The 27,362-nt window shown below is 42.9% G+C and overlaps 1 protein-coding gene across 1 annotated transcript; it reads left to right on the top strand.

Annotated features, from left to right (window-relative positions):
• Positions 1-25,464, top strand: cunh18orf54 (chromosome unknown C18orf54 homolog). Its single transcript, XM_034233285.1, is given in 16 exon segments — positions 1-155; positions 2,444-2,567; positions 3,001-3,154; positions 3,237-3,404; positions 5,340-5,463; positions 8,073-8,136; positions 8,228-8,411; positions 8,933-8,997; positions 9,069-9,177; positions 9,266-9,334; positions 12,594-12,681; positions 12,769-12,823; positions 21,664-21,843; positions 23,338-23,393; positions 24,349-24,410; positions 24,413-25,464. Coding segments are annotated over 15 exon segments (1,581 nt in total). The 5' UTR covers positions 1-155; position 2,444; the 3' UTR covers positions 24,493-25,464.
• Positions 25,465-27,362: the final 1,898 nt, after the last annotated feature.

Genomic DNA, 27,362 nt, shown 5'->3' with positions numbered 1-27,362 from the left:
CCCCGGCCTTCAGGCTGTCAGAGGAAGAAAGAACATTCCAGAGCTAACAGCCCGACCCGCGACCTCGAGCCGTGAGTGTGGAGAACAGTGACTACTGTATCTAGACCACTGAGGATGGTATGGACCTTTACTGAACAGGAAACACTGGAGTAAATGTAAGCGCGGTCATTTCGTCGTTACGAATTCAGTGAGCTTACTTACTTGGAGATGTGTCTAAAGTGACATGTTAGTCGGTGCAGGGCAGTTGTGAAGGTCTTATAACTGCTATATAGGCTAAACTAAAGTACCCTTGCGTAAAAAACGTGTTTAACGTTTACGGTTAGATCTGTCCGGTATTATTTGCTTTGATTTCTGTTTGTTCTTTGCCAACTAACGTTAGCTCTTAGCAAAGTTAAGGGCCACGTTACCAAACTAACGTCTGTCAGTTTGTAACACTGAAGCCACAGCTAACAGTCCCACAGCAGCCCGTCTCCTCGGGCTCCAGGTTAGCTAGTTCCAATGTGTGTCTGAATACAGCTGTAACACCCACATGAACAGTGATGGAATGTAACTAAGTAGGGAGTTGCAACCCTTTTGGGTTTTTCCCCAATAAGTAAAAAAACATTTACAATAGGATAGCTATTTTGCTATATTATACATTATCAATATGTCAGCTACTGAAACAATGTATTTAAGATGTTTTTATGAAATAAGTACAGGTTGGAAAGTGTATTTTTTTTTTAAAACTCAACAAGGACAGTTGTAACACATGCCAGGCACGGTTGTAACATGTTAATAACGGTTACCTTTTTCACACTACATGACAACAAATAGGGAAAGCTGTCAAATTCTAAGGCAACAAGATTTGAATGGGGTTTCACACATCCTCCATCAAACAATGAGCAATGAACAGGATAACAGATAACACACACAGCATCATCCTCTGAAGGATTAAACTGTTCTCTGAGAGGTGCTTCTACCTTAATGATGTAGACCTACCTCCTTTGAGCTGAGACCATAATATAAATCAGCTGCCTCCATCAGGTAGTCTCTCAAAAGCATCTCCTGCTCTGTTGAGAACACCTTCTTTGGTGTCCAGTAGCCTACTCTTGGGGGTGTTTGTGATCCCTGACTCTCCAACCTCAGCCTCTTTGCATGGAACCGGTACAGGCTGACATGGCACTTTGCCACTTCCCTGAATGATTTGCCCTTCTCAACTTCATTTGAGGCTCTCTGCAGCAGAGCAAGTGACACTCCCGTGTCTGTCTTCCTCTTTCTGACATTTGGCATATACTGTAAACACACACACACACACACACACACACACACTTTAGGCCTACTGTACAGTGTTATATTCTGTTTATTTTTACAGGGACAATGCACACCAATCAACAATACAACTGTATGCTTGAATGAACAATTGATCATTCAAGCAAATGAGCCATCATTGTAAATGTGCCATGTTACAACCGTCCCGTTACAACCGTCCCAGGACCACCAGTCTTGCTTCCACCCCCTGTGAACCTGCCTGATTGCTAGCTTGACCCATATTTAGCTAGTTATATTTGTAGCTTACAAAACAGTGATTCTAATAATACTAGTTTGGATTCCTAGACATTTGAACTCAAGACAGTATCCAAAAAATACATCATATAATTGTAGTTAATATTTTACCTCAGAAACACACTTTTGCTGATATCTTACGCGAGAAATTCAAACATGGCTCCTTTTTTTCTCAGCGATCTTACCATCTAACTGCGCATGTGCAGAGTGAGTTTCATCACTCTAGCTTGTTTGTGATTGGAGATATTGAAGGTGTTACAACCGACCCGTGTTACAACTGTCCCTGGTCTCCCCTACATTTACTCAAGTACTGCAGTAAACAAATTGAGTTACTTGCGCTTTACTTGAGTATTTTTCACATATTGCTACTTATACTCATTTTGGAGGATGTAGTGACTAGTTACTTTGCAGATTTAGATTACAATACAACATATTCAATTCGCTACTACATTTTTTATATTTAATTATAGGTTAAGCCAGCCAGTGTGTGTATAAAATGATTCTAATAACCCCCCTTTTACCAAGTCCAAACTTGGAGTTATGAATACATACCATTACTTTTACGTTTTAAACTAAAAGTATATTTTCATGTTATTGGCTTAACAATTTGCTTCAATAACGAGAAACACATCATCCATTTTATTAATATTAATATATTTATTTGTTTAATGTATTTTTATTCTTGGCTACTTAGAGTAGAAATGCAAAAGGTGTGCCCTGAAGACCTATAGATAGGCTTCAAAACCTAATACACAGCAAATGGAAAGATCTTTACCAATGTACCTGCATATTGGTTAGGTGTATCTGTTTTATCTCTAAACACTGCTTGTGGAAAAAAGTATATAAACAGTCACCCATGGACTTATATGTCAAACAAACCCATGTTCTTGTGTTTCCTCAGCATGGAGTCCGGTCATCTCCTCTCTCCTGAGTCCACGGTGACGTCCCTGCTGTCCAGCTCCAGTCACCTGAGGAGCAGCCTGCTGGCTCCTGAACACAACACCACCTTCAGATACAGAGATAAGGTCTGCTTCTACTGGGGTCAGCTGTCTACAGTAGGGATGGGGCACAGTGGAGGATATCTGCCTGTCTTTATTTCCTGTCTTGTTATCATAACCGAGCCAAAGTGGGCAGCCATTTATACCAGACCTGACAATGAGGTATTTTTCTGTACACCAGCATGGCACTGAGGTTCTCAGAGCTCAATCAGAACGTGTCGGTCGAAGTTATGCTCTGAGTTTTAGTTAAAGATCATTCTAAAGATCAAAGAAGGTTATTATTATGAGTGGTTCAAATACAAATTCTTACCTGCTTCCGATAAAATAACTCCAGCATTCTTTCTGTTCTTAGGAAAAATACAAAAAGACAAGCTGTTGGCCCAGAAGATGTTTATGGGGCTGGGCTTACTAAAAATGTATCTCATGCTTAATGATTGAATCATGGATATATGGATTGCAGAACTACACCTCGGCCTCTGCGGCGTTGGACGCCTACATCTCAGACTTTGAGCGGAGTCAGAGCAGCCAGTTTGTTACGAGGGGGCTGGTTCTGCCTCACAGTCTGCCCTCCACGCCGAGGGGACCCAGAGCGAGCACGCTCAGAAACACAGATGGTGGGTCACCACATTCTTTAAGTTAATACGTTTGTTTTATGATAGTTTATCTTTATGTGATTGTCTTCTTTTGTTTCTTTAGTTCTCAGGGAACATTTGACCGACAGAGAGCTGGACTTCCTGAGCCTTCCCGTTAGCTCCCTCCATCACTGTGGCAACAGAGATAGACTCTCCATGACTACAGACGAGCTGCTATCTATTCCTTATGACGGCTCAATGCCTGTCACGCACACCTCCGCCTTCCTCCAAGGTCATTAAACGCATCACTCAAACTCCCCCTGACTTCCTCTGAGAATCAATGCTTTCCCCTCACCTCTGACTTCATCTGAGGTCATTTAATGCATCACTCCTTTCTCCTCCTCCATCTTATGTTTCTGAATGCATCATGTTGGGATGATGGCAATTTTCTGTGTTTCAGAAATTGTGTGGTGACTAGGGGTGTAACGGTATCCATATTCGTCCAGAACGTCACGGTTCGGACGTCACGGTTCGGACGTCACGGTTCGACACATGCAGTCACACGACGAATACGCCTTTTTTTATGAGTGGGAAAAAAGTCTGTCACTGAGGACAGTATTCATTACACTATATATAATCCAGGGGGTGGTATTGTGCCTAAAAGCTGTTTGCCTGCCGCCCTTAAACAACAAATGAAGAAGAAGAAAACACAACAAAACGAACAAAATACAAGAAGAAGAGAAGTTAGTATTGCGATTTCAGATAACACACAGGAGCTAGAAGAACCACCTGCTTCGTTTAAATCAGCTGTGTGGGAACATTTTGTGTTCCCTGTGGACTACAATAATGATGGAGTGCGAGTGGTGGATCGGACGAGGACGGTGTGTTGGTGTTGTTCGACAGCGGTAACACACGCCAAACATGCTAAATCATATCAGAAGGCATCACCCAGATTTGCCAATAGCCGCTTTCACACCAAGTACTTTGCCGTACTTAGTTCCCAGCACTTAGTTCCCCCATGAAACTAAAGAGCAGATCGCGTTCACACCGGAATAAGTCCCTGAGGGAAGATTACTCAAATGAAGCCGCTGACGTCACTTCTTCTTCTGCTTTGGGTTTACTGGCAGGCCGCAAACAACTTCACGGCGTATACTGCCACCCGAAGTCCCCGGCCGGAAGTCCCCGGAGTTGGGGACTGGCGTCAACAGAAGCTGCTGGGACACCCAGCCGCTTCTACTGAAGCCTTCCGAGTAAATCGCCAGAACGCCGACACCTCCTCATCACTCCACCGCTCCCATGTTTTTTTTTGTTGTGTTGCCATAAGTTAGTCTTTCTCCGTTGGTGCGCTGGGCTAATGCTAATTAATGCTAATAATGCTAATGCCAGCAAATACAATGGCGGCTTCACAACATTTTTCAGAGTTTAACGGGGCGTGGTTTGCAATTCGCCCAGCCAATCAGAAATTGGAACTTTTTTCTCCCCAGGAAAGTACCTGCTCTCTAGCAGGGACTGAAAAGGGGGGAAAAGTTCTCATGAACTAAGTTCTCTTTTGGTGAGAACGCAAAATCCCAGGAACTATCGGAACTAAAAGGAAAAAGTACTCCGGTGTGAAAGCGCCTAATCACCGGTGCCCGGCAAAAGACAACAGCAGTTCAACAGCTGATCCCCGCTGTTTTTAAGAAGCCAATAGACATGAAAGCCGAGAGACCAAAATAAATAACGGAAGCTATTGGCATATATATTTCAACGGCTATACGCCCTTGAAACACTTTCTTATTATTTATTTTGTAATATTTTCAAGACATTATTTTTAGTTTTACAGCTTGATGAAATCTTTTTGTTTGACATCAGCCATTATAGATTATATGGCCATCTGCGTGTGTGTGGTACTGTTTGTGGTTTGTTTTTAACTGTATTACCGTAATTATTCAAAATGTTAGAGTTCCTTATTTTTATACTGAAACTTGCACTACTGTTCAAAAATAAATAACAACAAATTATTATTACAAATGCATAATTATTAGAATTATGCATTTGGGACTTTTTTTAAGCTTTTTCTTGTTGTGCCGAACCCGTACCGAACCGTGACCCGCAAACCGAGGTACGTACCGAACCGTGAATTCTGTGAACCGTTACACCCCTAGTGGTTACAGGATAAATGGGTTGATAGAACTAATAATCGATGGATGAGTCAATAACTAATGTTTTGTCTCCTCTGCTGATCCAGGTCTCCTGTCACAGTGCGGAGCCCCCCAGCCCAGAGCAGCACACAGGAACCGGGACAGACTCAGCAGCAGCTACCCTGCCCCCCAAATGAAGTCCCACCACCCCCATCCAACCAGGAGCTCCAGGTCAGTGCTCCTGCCACTTATCTGTCTCACTATGATTTTTTCTAAAAGATCTCCGTTCTCTCCTATTAGGAGGTCAGGGGTTCTCAACCTTTTTTAAGGCCCACTTTCCCCAAAAACAAGAACAAATGACAAAAATTAGTTATTGTCCGAATGCCGCAGCAGAAATTGAGACTCTTCAGATCAGGCAACATTTTAACAATCTTCTATTGTCCAGGTTTGGTGAGCCAGTGTGAATAGGAGCCTAAGTTTTCTGTTCTTATCTGACAGGAGGGGCACCCTGTGGGGTCTTCTGCTGCTGGAGCCCGTCTGCTTCAAGGTTCCCTGTGTTGTGTTCAGAGATGGTCTTCTGCATACCTTGGTTGTAACCAGTTTGTTGGAGCCATAAATGCACGTGTCTTTGTTTGTATTTTATCTGCACGTTTAATTAATGATGGTGTATTCACTTGTGTGTGTGGATAAATGTAATCACTAGGTGATCAGGTGCAGGTGTTTTGGAACGGAAGCAAACGGTTTTCGACCATGTCGGCAGAAGCTGTGTCAATATGAGCTGTGTGTGTTAAACCTGTTTGTATTCAGCGTGACTGCCGTGCATATATTGGTATCTGAATGATAACAGAAAGGCTATATGGACAACAAAATAAAAGGATCGATGGATTGAAAGATATACACTCGTATAGACATTGTTTTGTCATATGGAACACGCGTCCGAACTTACACTGAACAAAAATATAAATGCAACACTTTTGTTTTTGCTCCCATTTTTCATGAGATGAACTCAAAGATCTAAAACATTTTCTATAAACACAAAATAACCATTTCTCTCAAATATTGTTCACAAATCTGAAAAAATCTGTGATAGTGAGCACTTCTCCTTTGCCGAGATAATCCATCCCACCTCACAGGTGTGGCATATCAAGATGCTGATTAGACAGCATGATTATTGCACAGGTGTGCCTTAGGCTGGCCACAATAAAAGGCCACTCTAAAATGTTCAGTTTTATCACACAGCACAATGCCACAGATGTCGCAAGTTTTGAGGGAGCGTGCAATTGGCATGCTGACAGCAGGAATGTCCACCAGAGCTGTTGCCCGTGAATTGAATGTTCATTTCTCTACCATAAGCCGTCTCCAAAGGCGTTTCAGAGAATTTGGCAGTACATCCAACCGGCCTCACAACCGCAGACCACGTGTAACCACACCAGCCCAGGACCTCCACATCCAGCATGTTCACCTCCAAGATCGTCTGAGACCAGCCACTCGGACAGCTGCTGCAACAATCGGTTTGCATAACCAAAGAATTTCTGCACAAACTGTCAGAAACCGTCTCAGGGAAGCTCATCTGCATGCTCGTCGTGCTCATCGGGGTCTCGACCTGACTCCGGTTCGTCGTCGTAACCGACTTGAGTGGGCAAATGCTCACATTCGATGGCGTCTGGCACGTTGGAGAGGTGTTCTATTCACGGATGAATCCCGGTTTTCACTGTTCAGGGCAGATGGCAGACAGCGTGTGTGGCGTCGTGTGGGTGAGCGGTTTTCTGATGTCAATGTTGTGAATCGAGTGGCCCATGGTGGTGGTGGGGTTATGGTATGGGCAGGCGTATGTTATGGACGACGAACACAGGTGCATTTTATTGATGGCATTGTGAATGCACAGAGATACCGTGACGAGATCCTGAGGCCCATTGTTGTGCCAGTCATCCACGACCATCACCTCATGTTGCAGCATGATAATGCACGGCCCCATGTTGCAAGGATCTGTACACAATTCCTGGAGGCTGAAAACATCCCAGTTCTTGCATGGCCAGCATACTCACTGGACATGTCACCCATTGAGCATGTTTGGGATGCTCTGGATCGGCGTATACGACAGCGTGTTCCAGTTCCTGCCAATATCCAGCAACTTGGCACAGCCATTGAAGAGGAGTGGACCAACATTCCACAGGCCACAGTCAACAACCTGATCAACTCTATGCGAAGGAGATGTGATGCACTGCGTGAGGCAAATGGTGGTCACACCAGATACTGACTGGTTTTCGGACCCCCCCAGACCCCCCCAATAAAGCAAAACTGCACGTTTCAGAGTGGCCTTTTATTGTGGCCAGCCTAAGGCACACCTGTGCAATAATCATGCTGTCTAATCAGCATCTTGATATGCCACACCTGTGAGGTGGGATGGATTATCTCGGCAAAGGAGAAGTGCTCACTATCACAGATTTTTTCAGATTTGTGAACAATATTTGAGAGAAATGGTTATTTTGTGTATATAGAAAATGTTTTAGATCTTTGAGTTCATCTCATGAAAAATGGGAGCAAAAACAAAAGTGTTGCATTTATATTTTTGTTCAGTGTAGTTCTCCCGTTCCCATCCCTCAGTGGCTTAAGTATGGATAAAGTTAAAAGCCACTACACAGTTGTTATTTGAGTTACTATTGTCTTTCTATCATCTTTAACAAGTCCAGTGCCCCAAAACTGGCTTCAAAATAAAAGCATTATGAAATACTAGCTAAAATAATTACAATAAGCTAGAAAACAAATGTTTAATTACTAAATAACATAAATCAATGTTACAATCACATTTGACTTTTTAATTTCTTTGTCCTTCTCTCCAGGTGCAGAGGCAGACCGGGGGCAGCCATGATGAATCCAGACGTTGACATGGTCTCCCCCCACAGGGTGACTATCATCACATTGCAATGTGTGTTCTGGGCTCTGCCTCTTAACAGGACTGTAGTGTTGTCATGGTTTCCTCTTTGTGTCTCAGCAGTGTACACACAGAGCAGACCCCTCTGTGTGTCTGCACCTCCCCCGCTGGTTTACCTCCAACAAGACCGACATGGACTGTTCTGGGATCAGCAGTGTGCCGGACCAGAAGTACCCAGCCTGGATCCAGCGCTGTGATGTCAGCGAGCGGCCCCCACCCTCAGAGTCAGATTTGTGGGATGAGCAAGGTACGCCCCCTTGAGCTTTGATAAAAAATATGGATGCACCGAATAGAATAGAAAACCAACATATTATTTTTTAATTAAAGTTAAAAAATCTGTAGTATCTATGGCCCTTGTGTGCTTGTATGCACCCATCCATTTGCTGAAACATAACGTGTGTGTGTGTGCAGGTGCGCCGTAAGGGGGTGAAAAGTTAGGACGATTCTAAGGGCTCGTGACTGACAGGGGCCCAAACTATTTTAGAACGTGTGTGTGTGTGTGTGTGTGTGTGTGTGTGTGTGTGTGTGTGTGTGTGTGTGTGTGTGTGTGTGTGTGTGTGTGTGTGTGTGTGTGTGGTGTGTGTGTGTGTGTGTGTGTGTGTGTGTGTGTGTGTGTGTGTGTGTGTGTGTGTGTGTGTGGTGTGTGTGTGTGTGTGTGTGTGTGTGTGTGTGTGTGTGTGTGTGTGTGTGTGTGTGTGTGTGTGTGTGTGTGTGTGTGTGTGTGTGTGTGTGTGTGTGTGTGTGTGTGTGTGTGTGTGTCACCTGTAGATCCCAGAGGTGGCGCTCCTTCCTGGGTAGCAGAGCTGGACCACGAGGATCAGACCCTTTCACAGGCAAGACAACTCTTTTGGAACATATCATTAAAAATAACAATGTATAAAGTCAGCAGCTTGTGTGTGTGCAGGTTGACAGTTGGCAGACTCTGAGAGATCTGAGGCTTCAGTTAGCTGAACACATCTCTCTACTCGCTGCAGAGAACAACAGATCGGGCATTGTGGAAACTATGTTCAGAGGTAAAAGACAAACGACTGACAGAAGACTACATATGTGTTCTACAGAGCAACACTGATGTTCTGTCTCTCTGGCTTCTCCCTCCCTCAGACAACAGGCTGGAGTCTCTGATCCAGAAGGCCGATCAGGTGCTGAGCTGTCTGACTCACAATCCTGCAGGTCCAGTAAAAACCTCAGAGCTTTACCTGACCTTAGCTTTATTATTTAAGCTTTGTTTAGATGTTTATTTTTGTATTTTTATTACATTTAGTAAATTGTATACTTTATACAAAAAGAGAGCACAAGGAAGGTTAGCAAGCAAACTAAATCAGAAGAATTGAGTGTACTGGCAGAACAGGATTTACCTCTACAGTCAGGGGTTGCACTGCTCTTCACGTAGCTTCCTCATCGGACTGCAACTCCTCAAACCGCTCTGGACAGACCACATGGAGATGGCTAAAGGATTTGACAGTTTGAGCTGCTTGTGTATTCTTAGCAGAGGTGGCGACTCGAGTCACATGACTTGACTCGAGTCGCATATTTTTGGACTTGAGATTTGCTTGACTAACCAGGGCTCGACATTAAGGACTGCCCGATGGCCCGGGGCCATCTAGTATTTAGCTCGGGCAATGAAGCCTCACCTGCTGGTTGCCCGACCGGGCAATCTATTATGCCAGTATCATGCAGCTCGCGGATCCAGTAATGAGTGACCCGACAGTAAAACTAAACATATCTATAACTAGTTTAGATAGTTTGAGAGGTAATTAAAATAGCTACGTGTGATATTCTAACCTGAAGTGTGTGTGTTTTGTCCGCTCACCGCTGCAGGTGATTATGCAGAGCTGCGTGTCGACTCGTCAGCAGCAGCTGATCTCTCTCTCCCGTCAGTTTAGACTTCACTCGCGTTTATGTCCATATCGATCAGATCCAGCTAGTTCTAGCTAATGATATGACTACCTGCTTATTAAAAGACACCTAAACAATAAGTGTCGCTATGCAACCGGGTGAGGCCACAAAGTATAGCGCAGCATTATGCATTTGTTTACATGCCCACCGGAACCCCGAGGCATTACCAACAGATCAACGCACAATCAACCCACACAGGAAATCTCTTTCTCCACATTAAGTGTTAGACATTATAATTGACTATTCTTGTCTGTCACATACTTTCTTGTCTGTCACATAAGTGGCGCAACTGAAGCGGTATTGGGCTAAAGGGAAATTATTTTGACCGGACATTTTGACCGAAGAGATTTAGATTTGCCGGCTAACGGGAACTCTGACGTCGCCATTTTGTGTGCTTCGCGGATGCGCTCGGCTCCTCTCGACTGCTGCTCGGTCAGCTTCCGGATGAGGAGGCATTCGTTCGACCAACTTACAGTAGATAACATTACAAACATTTTTAACAGGGGCCATACTAGTGTAAATAATGTTTGTTTTGGCAGTTATAACTGAATGTAATGTTTTCTACTTTTTTACATCTGGGAAGCCATTTGCCTTCATCAGATGGAAAGTGTCTTGACCAACAACTTAAGTATTTATTATAGCTATGCAGGGCATGCAAGCGAGCAAACACAAACAAGAACAAACAAACAAGTGAAATGAAGAATACAATTGAAATTGTACAATACAATATTGTGGTGGTTCATCTTATAATTCAGTCTAGAGAATGCACCAGACAGCATCTAAGACCTGCACAAATCTAAATGTTCTAGGGGGACGGAGGCCCCCCAAACCCTTCGTGCGTCATTTCGTCCGCGCGCATTTTTCAGGGCAATCTCTATTGGGCTCAGGGCCATCTGTAAATTAGCTTAGATGGCCCAGAGGGCCATCTCCCAACATCCTTAATGTCATGCACTGCTAACATTGATAAAAGACTTGACTTTGACTTGGTATTCATGACTTGAGACTTGACTTAAGCTTGAGATAGATGACTTGAAAGGACTTGACTTTTTAAAATTAAATATTTGCGTTTGTTTTTGTATTGAGATATTACATTTATTTTTTTCGAAACGTGATTGGGTGATTATAGCGCCGTGCACGCAAACCTGGCAACCCACTAGACGGCAGGAGTGTCAGTTAACATGGCAGCGGCTAGCTTTACTCCAAAAATAGTGAAGTTTGGATTCAAGGATTATGTTATCGATGACGGTAATAAGAAGAGAACAGCGGTATGCAAGGTCTGCAGCATAAAGAACAGTGACACGACCACCACAACATCCAACTTCATTCGTCACTACAAAAAAAACCACAGAGAAAGGTGCGTGCATGTGTTGTGTTAGCTAGAAAGCTAACGTTAAGTTTAAGCTACGTTAGACTTGGTTTCAAATCGATTAAGCAAAGAGAAGACAAAACGGTAAATGAACACTAGAACCTCCAAGGGATTCATTTGGACTAACCCTGATACTGACGGGCTGTCAGGAGGGGGGGAGAGAGAGAGAGGAAAAGAGATGCCTCGTTTATTTCCCCTGTGTTATTATTATCAGAAGTTACTGTAAACTTTTGAATAATGTAGTTCATCTACTTTTAGTAGTTTGTTTAAATGTTTTAATGATGTTGTTTTTGTTTGTAGAAGTGCATCATTCCTTGATTTATTGTAAAATGAATCTGAACTTTTTGATCTGTTATGATGATAAGCTGAAGCCATTTCAGTCCTACTTAGTTTATAAGGAAATGATGAAGAGGAACAAATGAAATGATTTGAAAATGATATCTATGAAGGTGCTGACGCTGTTGGCGGTTCTAGTGTTAACAGAAATTTAAATTAAATATGTGTAATGGCAAATTCCATATATGATTTTCTTACCTGGAATTCTGCCTTTTTGAACAGACTTTTTGAGTCCTAGCTATATTGTCTGCAGTTCTAGGGTTAATATGAATCTAATATGATTGCCATCGGTCTAAATTAGATTTCAAATGATTAACTGTGTATGTAATGAAGATTATAGTGTGGGTTGAATCCATTTTCATAACCACTGTCTTTGAACTGATTTAAATGGGGAAACTGGGCTTATTCATCAGAATTTCGTATGCCTTGACTTGACTTGCTTGACCTGAGCAATGACTTGACTTGCTTGACCTGAGCAATGACTTGACTTGACTTGCTTGACTCTCACCACAGTGACTTGGACTTGCTTGATACTTGTAGGTCAAGACTTGAGACTTGCTCATGACTTGCACATGTAGGACTTACTCCCACCTCTGATTCTTAGTGCTCGATATTCCTATCATCAGAGATAAGTCCTAGCCATTTCCTATACAAAACTTCCCATTTGACTTAATAACAGTGAATGAAAGAATGCAAACATCACAGTACTGTCAAACAGCAGGAATACTTCTCTGTGGGCTACTGACATTTTTGTCAGAACAGCATCACTGCATGGACATATTTTTCCCACACAGTGCTACCTTGATCTGATTGTATCTGTTGTTGCAGCAGTAGGTGGAGCTGATGGATCTGATGGAGCTGTCAGTTCAGCGAACACTGAGGAGCTGCTCTCTTCCTCTCACTGTTGTCCACCCATCAGGTAGGACTGATTTACTCTCCCTAAAATCTTAGTTGCAATCATTTCATATAACCAAACGTACTTAGTACTCTGTGATGTCACCTGCAGGGACTCCGTGACAGTGGGGGGTGTCACAGAGGCTGGGACTGACAGAGGGGCTCAGGTAGGTGTTAACTTCACATGCAGACAGATACCGCTGCTCTCTCTGTGATGTCAAACCTGTGACTCTAATCCTGAGCAGCGTCCAAATACCTGTTGTTGTCCCAATATGTTGTTGTCCCTTTGCTGGAATAGGCCTTAATGCCACGTGTGAGAGCCAACATGCTTGTTTAGCCATTGTGGATTATTTATATTTGTATCATTACTTGTGTACACCACACACCATTGTAATGAGTCTCTTCCTGCAATTTTCACATCAAGTTATTTAGTCCACCTGTGGTGTGCCGGGCATGATAGGGTTGAACAAAGAGGGTGATTTGGTTCCGATACCTTTTGTAGTCTTGCTGTAAATGCTTGTTTATCTTTATTAAGTTGTATGGAACACAAACTTCAGTAAGGACTGCTCATTGGGAGCGAGTCACAAGGAAGAACCAAACTTAGCTTCCCGAAACCTAATTCAATTTGTCTCTACACCACCACTTCAGAGTTTCCGTTATACATTTTTTTTGCCGGTCAACATGTCCATTAAAGTTAAAATCTTCCGGACAAAATGTGCCGGTCAAAGGTCTTCTTTATTATTTATTGAGCTTTAAAACAAATTGATATGATTCGATATTAAACAAACTAATTATAGTAGATTAACTTCATTATTCAAAAGTGTACAGTCATTTACAATAACACGGGAATAATAAACGGAGCGCTCTCTCCCTCTCCTGACGGCCCGTCAGTATCATGCAGCTCGCGGATCCAGTAATGAGTGACCCGACAGTAAAACTAAACATATCTATAACTAGTTCAGGTAGTTTGAGAGGTCATTAAAATAGCTACGTGTGATATTCTAACCTGAAGTGTGTGTTTTGTTCCGCTAACCGCTGCAGGTTATCATACAGAGCTGCGTGTCGACTTGTCAGCAGCAGCTGATCTCTCTCCCGTCAGATTAGGCTGCAGCCACACGAGGACGATAACGGTCGTATCCGCTACAGTTCTCTATCCTATAGACGGTTCGGCCACACAAGGCCGACAGGGAAACGCAGATAACGATAACGGGTCCCAAGTAGTGTTGCATGGTCAGGGTTGCACACACATAGACTATACTTGGGCGGGCCGCCCAGGTATATTAACGGCCACCCAAGTATATTTCGTGACCCATTTAGGTTTTTTTTTTATAATTTTTTTTTTTATTCGTCCGTGATTAACTTGTGGACAATGATCCCTCGCTCCCTTGCTCTGATCTCGCCTCCTTCTGGCCTGTTAAGTGGCTTGCCTCACACAGGGTGACTGGCTGTCCACATGATGTGGCCTGCCGACATGGCCACTGTCATACAGATCATAAATCAAAGCCCTTGATTGGTCTCTGTGTCATTCAAGCTCGGGATAACCTCAGCTCAGGTGAGGTAAAGGACTCTCTGAGTGTTTAGATAGTTAACTTAGTCTAAGTTCTCAGTGGGTCTCAAACGGTGTGGTCACCATTTATGTAAACACATATTTCCATTTGAGAGGGTAGTGATTGATCTAATGGATAGTGAGGTGGGCTGAAGATCGGAAGGCTGTGAGTTCAAATCCCGCCAGGAACACCACCACTAGTGTGCCCTTGAGTGAGGCACTTAGCCCTTAGTTACTCCAGGGAGAATGTCCCTGTAATCGGTCATTATAAGTCGCTTTGGATAAAAGCGACAGCTAAATGAAATGTAATGTGATTAGTCAAATATGCATGAATAAATATAGTAGATTTAAACTATAGGGCTATCATTATAGGCCCTGCCTGTACCTGTTCGCTCTGCCATCGCGTGAAGGGTCTGCTAACAAGCGACCAACAGAAAGGTCAATGTTAATGTTGTTGCACGTCACCTCAACCCCCCCCCCCCCAAGTATATTTCAGATCTGTGGGAAACACTGGCAGTTAATGGACCAGCACCAGAGGCATTCCCATACACACAGGCGTTGGAGCTGTTCTTCATGAAATCCCAGAAGGATGAAATGCTCTGACAAACAGTGCCATCTTTGCGCAAAATGATTATACAGGAACGAAAAGTCAATAAATAAACATGTTGTTAAAACTTTTTTTTTACCTGCAGCTCCGCCTGCGATGGAGCGATGAGCGGAACAAAACACACACTTCAAGTTAGATCATCACCCTTAGCTATTTTAATTACCTCTCAAACTACCTAAACTAGTTATAACAGGGTTCGTACGGTCATTGAAAACCTGGAAAAGTCATTGAAATTCAAAATGCAAATTCCAGGCCCTGGAAAAGTTATGGAAAACAATATTTTTCCAAATATTGGAAAAGTCATGGAAATGTAACTAAAGTTGCATCAAATATAATTTACATTTGATCTAATCGCCGAAATAATCTGCGGTCGCAAGCTGTTATGTGCCATCATGGTGTTATTTTTTAATATATGAAGCGCGAGCTCGAGTCTTCCTGCCTGTCGGCTGAACTCTGCTGCTACATTACCTACGTGTGCGTTCGTTAACAGTAACTGTGTGGTCCGGAGTCACTGTGGCACAGACTGGATGGCTGGTGAACAGCTGTTAGAACGGGCCGTTCAGGTGTTCAGAGCAGGGCTCCCTGTCGGAGCGACAGAGCGTGATGTGCACTGAAAAGTTTTTCTGTCGCATTATTATTTAAAGGTCACATGTCATGGCCATTTCCACTGATCATAATTCCATTGTTGAGGTCTACTAAAATAGATTTATACTGTGCAATTTTCCAAACTCACATTGGTTTCGCATACAGCATCTCAGTAAAGTATGTGTATTCAGCAGTATTCACTCTCTCCACTAAACGGCTCGTTGCAGCTCTTGCCCCCCCCCCCCTCCCTGTGAGCCCAGTGTGCTCCGATTGGTCGGAACCAGTCGGGACGTTGTGAATCGCGCTGAGCTCCGTGGAGGTGTGATTTCCTTGTTTAGCTATACACAGCCAAACACAGCCAAACTCAACCTGAGCACACACAAAGTCACAGCCGAAGTAAAAACAATAAGTGTGGCTTGATATTGAGTAAGAAAAAGGTTGATAAACGCTGTGAGAATGGGTTTGCAGAGAGAATGGGTCTGCAGAGAGAATGGGTCTGCAGAGAGAATGGGTCTGCAGAGAGAATGGGTCTGTAGAGAGAATGGGTCTGCAGAGAGAATGGGTCTGCAGAGAGAATGGGTCTGCAGAGAGAACGGGTCTGCAGAGAGAATGGGTCTGCAGAGAGAATGGGTCTGCAGAGAGAATGGGTCAGCAGAGAGAACGGGTCTGCAGAGAGAACGGGTCTGCAGAGAGAACGGGTCTGCAGAGAGAACGGGTCTGCGGACAGAATGGGTCTGCAGAGAGAATGGGTCTGCAGAGAGAATGGGTCTGCAGAGAGAATGGGTCTGCAGAGAGAACGGGTCTGCAGAGAGAACGGGTCTGCAGAGAGAACGGGTCTGCAGAGAGAATGGGTCTGCAGAGAGAATGGGTCTGCAGTGAGAATGGGTCTGCAGAGAGAATGGGTCTGCAGAGAGAACGGGTCTGCAGAGAGAACGGGTCTGCAGAGAGAATGGGTCTGTAGAGAGAATGGGTCTGCAGAGAGAATGGGTCTGTAGAGAGAATGGGTCTGCAGAGAGAATGGGTCTGCAGTGAGAATGGGTCTGCAGAGAGAACGGGTCTGCAGAGAGAATGGGTCTGCAGAGAGAACGGGTCTGCAGAGAGAACGGGTCTGCAGAGAGAATGGGTCTGCAGAGAGAATGGGTCTGCAGGGAGAATGGGTCTGCAGAGAGAACGGGTCTGCAGATAGAACGGGTCTGCAGAGAGAACGGGTCTGCAGAGAGAATGGGTCTGCAGAGAGAACGGGTCTGCAGTGAGAATGGGTCTGCAGAGAGAATGGGTCTGCAGAGAGAATGGGTCTGCAGAGAGAATGGGTCTGCAGAGAGAACGGGTCTGCAGTGAGAATGGGTCTGCAGAGAGAACGGGTCTGCAGAGAGAACGGGTCTGCAGACCCGTTCTCTCTGCAGACCCATTCTCTCTGCAGACCCGTTCTCTCTGCAGACCCGTTCTCTCTGCAGACCCATTCTCACTGCATGCAGAGAGAATGGGTCTGCAGAGAGAACGGGTCTGCAGACCCGTTCTCTCTGCAGACCCATTCTCTCTGCAGACCCGTTCTCTCTGCAGACCCGTTCTCTCTGCAGACCCATTCTCACTGCATGCAGTGAGAATGGGTCTGCAGATAGAACGGGTCTGCAGAGAGAACGGGTCTGCAGAGAGAATTTCGCCGCGATCCCAACTGTCTGTTATCAGCCTGCAGCCAGGGAGGAGAAATCAGCAGAGCTGCATGCACTGAGTGAGTGAGTGAGGAAGTCCGTGGATTGGTCAATTTGGACCAATCAGCGGGGACTTAACGTAACGGCTCCGCGGACGTAACGTAACGGCTCCACGGATTGCTCCATTTCGTTCCGGGGACGACGTGACATCATGATGTACCCGGAAGAATCAAATGGACAGTGACGTATCTCCAACGAGGCGTTTTGGAGAGGTATTTTCTGTGTTAGAGTTTTACTCCCTACATGGTGTACTTTGAGGGTTTTGACTCTGCACACCGTTTACATGCATAAAAACCTTCATAACACACAAGGGGACGGGTAATAACCGGAAAAGCATGACATGGGACCTTTAAGGAATCGTTGAGCTAGCTAGCTAGCATACATTGTCACTATCTGCTAGCGTTAGCTTTAGCCTTAGTTTTCTAATAGTATTTTTCATAGGCTATAAACAGAGGTCGTATAAGTATAGATATTGTACTGGAGTAAAAGTAGAAGTACTCAGATCTTGTACTTAGTAAAAGTAGAAGTACCAGAGTGTAGGAATACTCTGTTACAGTAAAAGTCCTGCATTCAAAATGTTCATCAAGTGAAAGTAGAAAAGTATTCTCATCAAAATATAGTGAAAGTAGCGACAGTAAAAGTAGTCGTTGTGCAGATTGGTCCATTTCAGAATAATATATATGATATGTTTTATAATGATTGATCATGAAAGTGTTATCAAAGCTGGTGAAGGTGCAGCTAGTTTGAATGACTTTGTATACTGCAGGGTAGCTGGTGGATTTACTCCAGGTGGAACTAAAGTCTGATTTAACACTTGATTAGATTTCACATCATTCATCCACATCTGTGAAGTAACTAAAGGGATTAAATACCATTTACCTCTGAACTGTAGAGGAGAAGAAGAACAAAGTAGCAAAAACATTGAAATACTAAGTATCTCAAAAGCAGTGGCGAACCGTCAGGGCCTTCAAGGTATTCAGAGAATACCCTGGAACAAAAAATCGATTTAATTATATAAATAAAATGTATATAAAATGAATAAATGAGAATCGTATCTGTGTTGGACCATGCACTACGCATTTCAGTGGTTTTGGGGGGGCGGCGGTGGGGGGTGTGTGTGTCTACAGAAGGTCCAGTTGTGATAGACACGGTTCGCCACTGCTCAAAATGTTACCTAAGTACAGTACTTGTTGAGTTTATGAACTTGTTTACTTTACACCTCTGGCTATACAGATAGAAAGACTAAGCCTTGCACAGAGGCATGACAATACATTTTCAAAATGCTCAACAGTGCTACCAAAATTATAAACTGACTGCTACACAATTAAAATAAATGCTTTTAATAATAATAATAATAATAATAATACATTTGATTTATATAGCACACTTTAAAGACAAACGTCATCTCAAGGTGATTCACAAAGCTATAAGGAAAAATAAGGAAAAATATATCTAAAGGAGCATATTGGATAAATATATATATTTATATTAGATGTGACTCTTTAGCGTTTCTGTTATTATCACCACTGTTGCTTTAGTTGTTCTGACTGCTAAAATCCTCTGTTATACTTATACCTAATTTTAAAGCCGATATCCCGTGGGGTCGGGGGGCTTTTTCATACCTGATGTGTTTGCATCCCTGACTACAGTTGCTTTAGCGTGTAGAAGCTAGTAAGCCTACTATTTGATTTGTTTTAGATAGGCACTACATGTTTCATATGCAGACCTTATTTTCCTGTTCCATGTTAAAATAAAACATGTTCAGTGGTACCACTGAGAAAGAGTAATTTTTTTCGCTCATGGAAAATTAGGTAAAGATCATGGAGAAGTCACTGAAAAGTCATTGAAAATCATTAGTGAAAAAGTGTATGAATCCTGTTATAAATATGTTTTTTTTGACTGTCGGGTCCCTCATTACTGGATCAGCCAGCTGCATGAGACCACGGATACTGACGGGCTGTCAGGAGAGGGGGAGGAAAAGAGAGGCTCCGTCCTGCGTGTATTCTTATATTATTATATAGTCGTTATTCTTTTGTTTTAAAGCTCAATAAATAACAAAGAAGACCTTTGACTGGCACTTTTATAATTTTGTCCGGAAAATTTAAACTTTAACGGACATGTTGACCGGCGAAACCCCACCTCTGCTGCTAAATCCAGCGTGGAGAATAAACAGAAGGGCAACCATGGCAACCATGCATGCGCGGGAAGTAGGGCTGCTCAATTAATCGTATTTTAATCGCGATTACGATTATGTCTTGCAACGATTATGAAAACATCGTAATCAAAATAAAACGATAATGTTTTATTATTACTTTTTTTTTTTCAGCTGAATTATACTTAAAGTTCAGGGTAATCAACTGTTAAAAACATACTGTTAAAAAAAAAGGTCTACAATAAATTGATGTTTTCAAAGTAAATGGATAATCGTTTTTAATAATCGTGATATCAATTATTGACACAAATAATCGAGATTATGATTTTTGCCATAATCGAGCGGCCCTAGCGGGAAGTCTTCTTCGCTGCTTTTAGTGTATTTTGTGGCGGAAGTACAGCCCTTACAGGCCCGACATATGTACTACACCGTCTCCAGCGGGTCGAGTGGTCTCGTGTGAACGGACACGTTTCTGGTGCCTATTGCGTGTGGACGGAAGACTTTTTTGATAACGATTTCGGTTTGTTTCCGTTATCGTCCTTGTGTGGCTGCAGCCTTAGAATTCACTTGCGTTTATGTCCATATCGATCAGATCCAGCTAGTTCTAGCTAATGATATGACTACCTGCTTATTAAAAGGCACCCAAACAATAAGCGTTGCTATGCTCCCGGGTGAGGCCACAAAGTATAGCGCAGCATTATGCATTTGTTTACATGCCCACCGGAACCCCGAGGCATTACCAACAGATCAACGCACAATCAACCCATACAGGACATCTCTTTCTCCACATTAAGTGTTAGACATTAGAATGGACTATTCTTGTCTGTCACATAAGTGGCGCAACTGATGCGGTATTGTGCCAAGGGGAAATTATTTTGACCTGACATTTTGACCGGAGAGATTTAGATTTGCCGGTCTTCAGCATATTTTACCGGTCAAAGTCCGGTAATTACCGGCTACCGGAAACTCTGCACCACTGTTACAGCCGCTACTTTCGTTATGCCCTTAACTCTGCTTGTGACATTGCCATATTCTGTGATTCCTTAGACTGCCTAGCAGTGTGTATTCGGTGATTCGTTAGACTGCCTAGCAGTGTGTTCAGTAGGGTTCTGTACGAGCACACTGATTAGCAGTGTGTCGTAGTATTCTGTGTCTAGTATAGGGTTTGTGTGTGTGTATTGCGTAGATCCAGGTTGCTTAGCTCCTGTAGAACCGCATTTAGATTATTGACATTGTGAAAAAGCTTAGACCCAGGTTAGCTTAGCGCCTGTAGACCAGCATTTGTGAAACTATTGCTTAGACCCCGGTGATTAGCACCGGTTGATCAGCAACAGCTGTGTTCCCACACAGCTTCCTTTTGTTTAGTGTTTTGTTCCACTTTAGAAGTGAGGTACGTTCTTTCTTTTGTAGCATACTGTGCAACTCTCTTTTGGAGTCCTTTGTTGTTAACCCGTAACAGTTTGGTCCGTTGTTGGTCCAGGCTGTTCGTGTGGATATTATTGTGTTCAAAGTTTTGGTTACAAATAAACCACCGGTAACAATTACCAATTCCAAACTGGTCGTGTCGTGTTGGAAATGTCTTGTACCCCTAGCCAAGAGGGAACGTAACAACCACTTATAGCTGAGTTACATTACATGTCATTTCTTAGACGCTTTTATCCAAAGCGACTAACATACATTCAGTACTGTGGACAATCTCCACAGGAGCATTTTGGGGTGAAGTGTGTTACCCAGGGACACAACGACATGCTGACTGCAGTGGGATTCAAACTTGCTATCCCCTGATTCGAAGTCCATCACACTAACCACTGAGCCACAGCCTCCGAGTGGAAAACCTTTCCTCTTCCCCAAATGTTTCATGGAATGTTTCATAATCATGGTTTAGTGTAAGCATAAGAGCTCAAACAGTGGATCAGTGAATGCTGACGTCAGCTGTGCTTTTTATGACACGTGTTCAGAGTAAACAGTTGAAATGTTGAAAGTCAACGTAGTGACTTCATTAAAATATAAAACACTGACAAGCCAAGGAAATACTATTTCCAGTGTTAGCTGCTGCCTGCCACTTGTCCACCTGCAGACTGATCCCCTGTTGATTAAAATGAAACCATAAATCGACGGCGATCATTGACCTCCAATGACATTGTTTAATAGCATGTATGACCATTCTTGTAGATAAATAAGGCGCAGTATATATTTTTGGGATGGGATTAGCAAAAACCCCAGAATCTGTATTTACCGGCATTTAAATGACAATGGACGGGGGCCATGACATAGAGGGGAAAGTACCGGATGGGTTGCTCTCATCAATAGTCCAGGAAAGTCGTCCAGCAGCCATGCAGTTAAAGTGAGGCTCAAATGACCCTCTGACATATCCCCAAGTGCCCCACTCATGTCTGCTGCCTCCCCAGGGGCCGTGCTCCGGACTCCATGGAACCAGCGTGTTTAAGCAGCCAGGTCCAGTGGAGGCTCTGAAACAGATGCTGTTCAGACTGCAGGCGGTGGAGGCGGAGCTTCAGAGACAACCACAGGCTCCAGCTGCTGCAACACCTGCTGACAGGCTGCACACAGAGGAGGCTCCACTGAAGCAGGTAACATCACAGCGTGCTTCCAATGCTCATGTGAAATAATATAGCTTGTGATGCTAAATAGGGTTTACCTCATCTATTCTTTACAAAAGTCCCTGAACATACCTCAGGGCTCTGCTGTCAACATTCAGCTGTGCTGTGAGGAACAAAGCTAACTCGTGGAGAGAAAAATACCTGAGACGTCTGTAGGAGGAGACTTAAGAAGGCCAAATTCACCTGCCAAGTTCATGTTAACTTTTACAGAGGAGGTACATCAATCCGTGCTCTCTGGAAATGTTCTTCAGAGAATCAAACTAAACACCTATTTAACAGCTGATTGCTTACAAGTTAGGAGTAAAAGCGGTCAGAACAGAAGTTTGTGTCTGACAAAGTACAATGTTAGTAGCCTTATCTTATTCCTTTGTAACCCATCTTCTTTGCCCAGAGAAATAGTATTATACATCCAGGTTTTCTGTTATTCCTCTCGTTTGCAGATTGAAACAGCTTCAATGTCCACTTGCTGTCATGGTGACACAAGAAACTTGTTTAGATTTAGCTTTGCAGTTTTGTTTCATCGAGCCTAATTAAGATAACTGCAACTGCAGTTTGTGCTTTAGAATCATTAGAACAGGGGTCAGGAACCTTTTTCCTATCAAGGGCTATTTGCATTTTTACAACATCCTTCAAGGGCCATTCTAATTGTTGAACTTATAACCTCTGCTAAAGTGAAGACGGATAACACATTAAACTCAGGGGAATCACTCCTGAGTTTATTCTGTTTGTTTCGCAAATTATTTATCATCTAGTTAAAGATAAGTGCTAATACATCTGAACAACAAAATGGACCACATGCAACTTTCTTCATCTAAATATTTTTTTGTTTTGTTTTGTTATAAATCTCAGACAGTTTTGTTTGATCTAAAGTTTTTTGACATAACTTGACTCATAATCTCATCATTTCTTGGTTAACTATGTCACCGAACAACATTTGTGATCCATTCATCTATTTAGACTGCCATGTTCCGCCCATGTTGTGTTCAAAGACCCTGACGTGGCCAGGAAAAACAGTCAGGAGTCAGGAAAAACTGTGAGGAGCCTGTTATATTTTGTTGCAGTCTAGATTTAAAATAAAAAATCGAGGGCATCATTGCTCTGACCAAGCTACTGAGAGATAATCTCCTTATAAATGTAGTCCATTAACCAATAAACAGACCTGTGGGTGTATAACAGGACCCAGTCTGAGCCCCATTTGACTGAATAATTGTGGATGCAGACCCATACTGGGTTCTGCAGCGCTTGATTAAAACCACCAACTGCTCAGAACCTCATTGATACCAGCGTCAGTCATATCCGTGAGCTCACCAGGCTGGCACCATCAGAACATAGATCAGCTTATTTCCTACAGTCTACAGACACCAATCATAAAACACCACCCAATATGGAAGAGTATTTTTCTTTTAGTTTTTATATCTGGGGAATGTTTTCCAGGTGACATGGAGTTGTGTGTGTGTGTTGCAGAGATCTGAAGGTGGGGCCGATCTGGAGACTTTTCCTGGTGGACCTTCACTTCAGAGGTAACTGGCTCTGAACACATTCTGCTGGTCAGGGTTTCCCGTTCACATGTACTGTTGCTGTTGTCATTTATCCTGGGAAACATCTCAATATCTAAAATTGTTTAAAAACCTGGAAAAGTCATGGAAATTCAAAATGCTAATTCCAGGCCCTGGAAAAGTTATGGAAAACAATATTTTTCCCACATTTTTGGAAAAGTCATGGAAATGTAACTAAAGTGGCATCACATATAATTTATATTTTATCTAATCGCCAAAATAGTAATACTATAATGATAATAAATACTGTATCCTATAGTAATGAAACGTAAAATGGCATTTCACTGACGAGGTATTTTGCTGGTGAGAGATTTGAGTTGCTTTAGCGTGTAGAAGCTAAGCCTACTATTTGATTTGTTTTAGATAGGCACAACATGTTTTATATGCAGACCTTATTTTCCTGTTCCATGTTAAAATAAACCATTTTCAGTGGTACCGCTGAGAAAGAGTAATTGTTTTGGTCATGGAAAATTAGGTAAAGGTCCTGGAAAGTCATTGAAAATAATTGGTGAAAAAGTGTATGAACCCTGTAAAATAGGATGATGAACATGATAAACATTATAGCTGCTCAACCTCTAGCCCAGGGGTTCCAAAAGTAGGGGGGACCCTGAGTGGGGGTCACGAGATGATTACAAAATAAAAATTGAAAAAAAAGATGTGAAAAAAATGGTATGCATTTTTTTTAAATTATGATTAATAATAACGTGTGCATAGACCATTTTCAAGGGCGGACTGGCAATCTGTAGAATTTCCCCGCAGATGAACCACACCATAACTCTGTTTGTGTGCATACTCTCCATATGCTGCACTGTGCCCTTGGGAAGCCCTCAAATGTACATGTTCAAATGTTTGCATTAACTCGCACCAACACAGTTGTAAGTTGAGAGCAATGTTTTTGAAGAATATTTTCAAACCTCAGAGCTATGCATCACCTGAGCCGTCTGAAAGTGCTGGTGGAAGAACCCAAAGAGAAACCCAAAGAGGGCAGAAGGACGAAGATGAAGGACGTTACTCCTCTTCCTCTGCTGACGGACTCTCCTGCACCCAGCTGAAACCCTCCTGAAGCTGAAGTCCTCTTCCAGCACGAGGGCCTTCGGTTAGTGTGGCCCTCAACCCTCAGGCAGTGTGGACCTCAGAGTCCTCTCTGTCCTCTGGGACTGCTGGCTGTCACCTCCAGCAGCAACATCACATGGTCTTAGATTACGTCCGTTCTGGAGTTGTGTGTTGGATGAAAAGGTGCAATCCTCTAAAACATTACTCGGCCAGAGACTAAATCACATTTTTTGTTTTAATATGTTGAAGTTGTTTAAAGTGTTAAAAAACAGCTTTAAAACATTGGATACAGCTCACAGTTGTGGAAGTTTGAAAAAGGACATGGAGACAAAAAATATAGACCAAATAAACGTTTTGTAAGTCCTCTTGTTGGACATTTGACCGGGGTTACAGGAAATGATGGTTCCTAAAGCTCTAATACAATAAAAGGGATATCAGACGGAAAGAGCTGTTGGATGGTGGATTGTTTTACTTTTGATGGAGCGAGACCTCCGCTTCCAGTTTTTGTGCTGGTTCTGCAGCGTCTCAGTGATGTTAAAGACAATCCCTCTCTGAAGGAAGAAATGACCAAGCAGATGTTCTAAAAGTGTCATATTGATATCAGAAATAGCCAATATGAATAAAGGACATAATGTTGTTTGTTACTGCACTGACATTTTCTTCAATGATAACTCTTTCTATAAATAGCCAAGCTATCAGTGATGCTCTCCGGATGGCAGTGTCACATTGCTAGTTGGATACATTAATGCATTAACATGTTAGCATTCTGTCAAGTAAAACTAAACCTAAGCTTGGAAATGTGTCAGAAGTTGAACCCATTCATTTTCTCTTTTTTTATTTTGCTATACATCAGCATGTTTACCATGGATGTGAGCATGCTAAGTGGAGCATTTTAAATTATGAACGTTAACAAGTGAACATGTCAACTGTCACTGTAGCCATAATAACATGCTATCATTAAAATGTCTAAATGCCAACTTTTCCATGTTTTTACGTGTTAACATTACTTATTAATGTGATGCTGATGAAGAGGCCATGCTCAACTCCAAAGTCTAAACCCCAACAAGAAGAATGTGGTGATCTATATGATCAGACCTTTGGAACTTTACACTTTGATTATTTGGGAAAGCTCTTAGTTCAACACAGGAAGAAGACATTTTTTTTAAATATTTGTATTCATTCTTGCACCGCTCTATACACATAACAAGTGAAACAGATACAAAACTGTGAAACAGGGAAATATTATAACTGTCTGTCTGAGCAGAGGGGGTGTACAACTGAATCAGGGTTTAATGCCAAGCTGGTTTATACATATGAGGAATTAGCTTTGTTGCACATAAACACAGTAAGAGGAATACCTTCTAAAAAAGGAGCAAAAGGTAATACTATAATAACAACTATTATAACAAATGAAAAATAAAGAAAATGTGTACAGTACAAATATAACATATAATGTAATGTGGAGAGCTGTGCAGACTTTAATTGTCTGTCAGAGGCATAACACAGCTCCATATAATATTACTTTATGTTATAATAATTTATGGCGTTAAACTAACAAATTAGATATCGATACTGGAATTTACCACCACGTGGTAGCAGGCTGTGTGAGACGGAAAGCATGTGACCAAGTTTTCCATAGCTACTCTTTGGGTAGACTCTGCGCCGCACTGTTAGTTTCATGGATGTATAATGAGAAATAAGTTAGTTTAACCATAGGGTTTTAAATTAGAACTGTTGACAACCTGCTGGTGCTAACTCAGAAAAACGAAGGACTGGGAGGGGCTACATTGTTAACCAGTGCACTATTGCGGTAAGCATGTTGTAACTTCCGGTTGTTGTCATCTCCGGGTATCCCGTGTGCCCGTTCTGTTGCTGATAGCTTATTATCTTAACTTAATCGATCGTTTTAAAACTCTTGATCACGGCAACTGCCTGACGTAATCACACGTTACTATAACTTAAGCACTCACAACTCTCCTTCTCTTAGCGACTGTAACTCCACAGTTGCCTACACTCTTTTCGGGTTTGCTAACGGTAGCTACTTTAGCTTGATAGCTAGCCATGGCTCTTTCCCCACCCTCGGGTGCTATTTCCTGCTCTAACTGTCTCATGTTTGGTTACTTCCCTACCTCCTTTACTGGTACCGATACATGTGTTAAATGTAGTATAGTTGTTAGGTTGGAGGCGGGAATCATAGCCATAGAAGCCCGGCTCCGCATCTTAGAAATAAACTCAGCTACAGTAAAGCCCATGTTAGCCGGTGCGGACCGGCAAAAGGTAGCTCCTATTAGCCGTCCCCCGGCAACTCCCGAGCAGCAGGGAGATGGGTGACTGTTCAGAAGGGGCATAACGCGAGACCCGCAGGTCCCCACCAACCCGTTCATGTATCTAACAGATATTCCCCACTCAGCGAGACACCCGCTGAGAAGCCAACTCTGGTTATTGGTAGCTCTATTATGAGACACGTGAAATTAGAGACCGAAGCCTCCACAGTCACATGCATTCCGGGGGCCAGAGCGGGCGACGTTGAGGCGCATCTTAAACTGCTGGCTAAAAATAAACGTAAATACAGTAGGATTGTTATTCACGTCGGTGGTAATGATGTTCGTTTACGCCAATCAGAATGCACCAAACTTAATGTGGAGTCGGTGTGTAGTTATGCTAAAACAATGTCGGACACCGTAATCTTCTCTGGTCCCCTACCCAATCTGATCAATGATGACATGTATAGCCGGCGCATGTCATCATTTCAGCGCTGGTTGTCTTGGTGGTGCCCAGCAAACAATGTGGGCTTCGTAAATAATTGGACAGCCTTCTGGGGAAAACCTGGTCTGGGGCCTCATTTATAAAGGGATATACGCTCAAAAGATGGCGTACGCC

The sequence above is a fragment of the Gymnodraco acuticeps genome, unplaced genomic scaffold (genome assembly GCF_902827175.1).
Source record: "Gymnodraco acuticeps unplaced genomic scaffold, fGymAcu1.1, whole genome shotgun sequence".
In the NCBI taxonomy this organism is placed as follows: Eukaryota; Metazoa; Chordata; class Actinopteri; order Perciformes; family Bathydraconidae; genus Gymnodraco; species Gymnodraco acuticeps.
The sequence above is the reverse complement of the archived record's forward strand: the minus strand, read 5'-3'. Positions and strand labels throughout refer to the sequence as shown.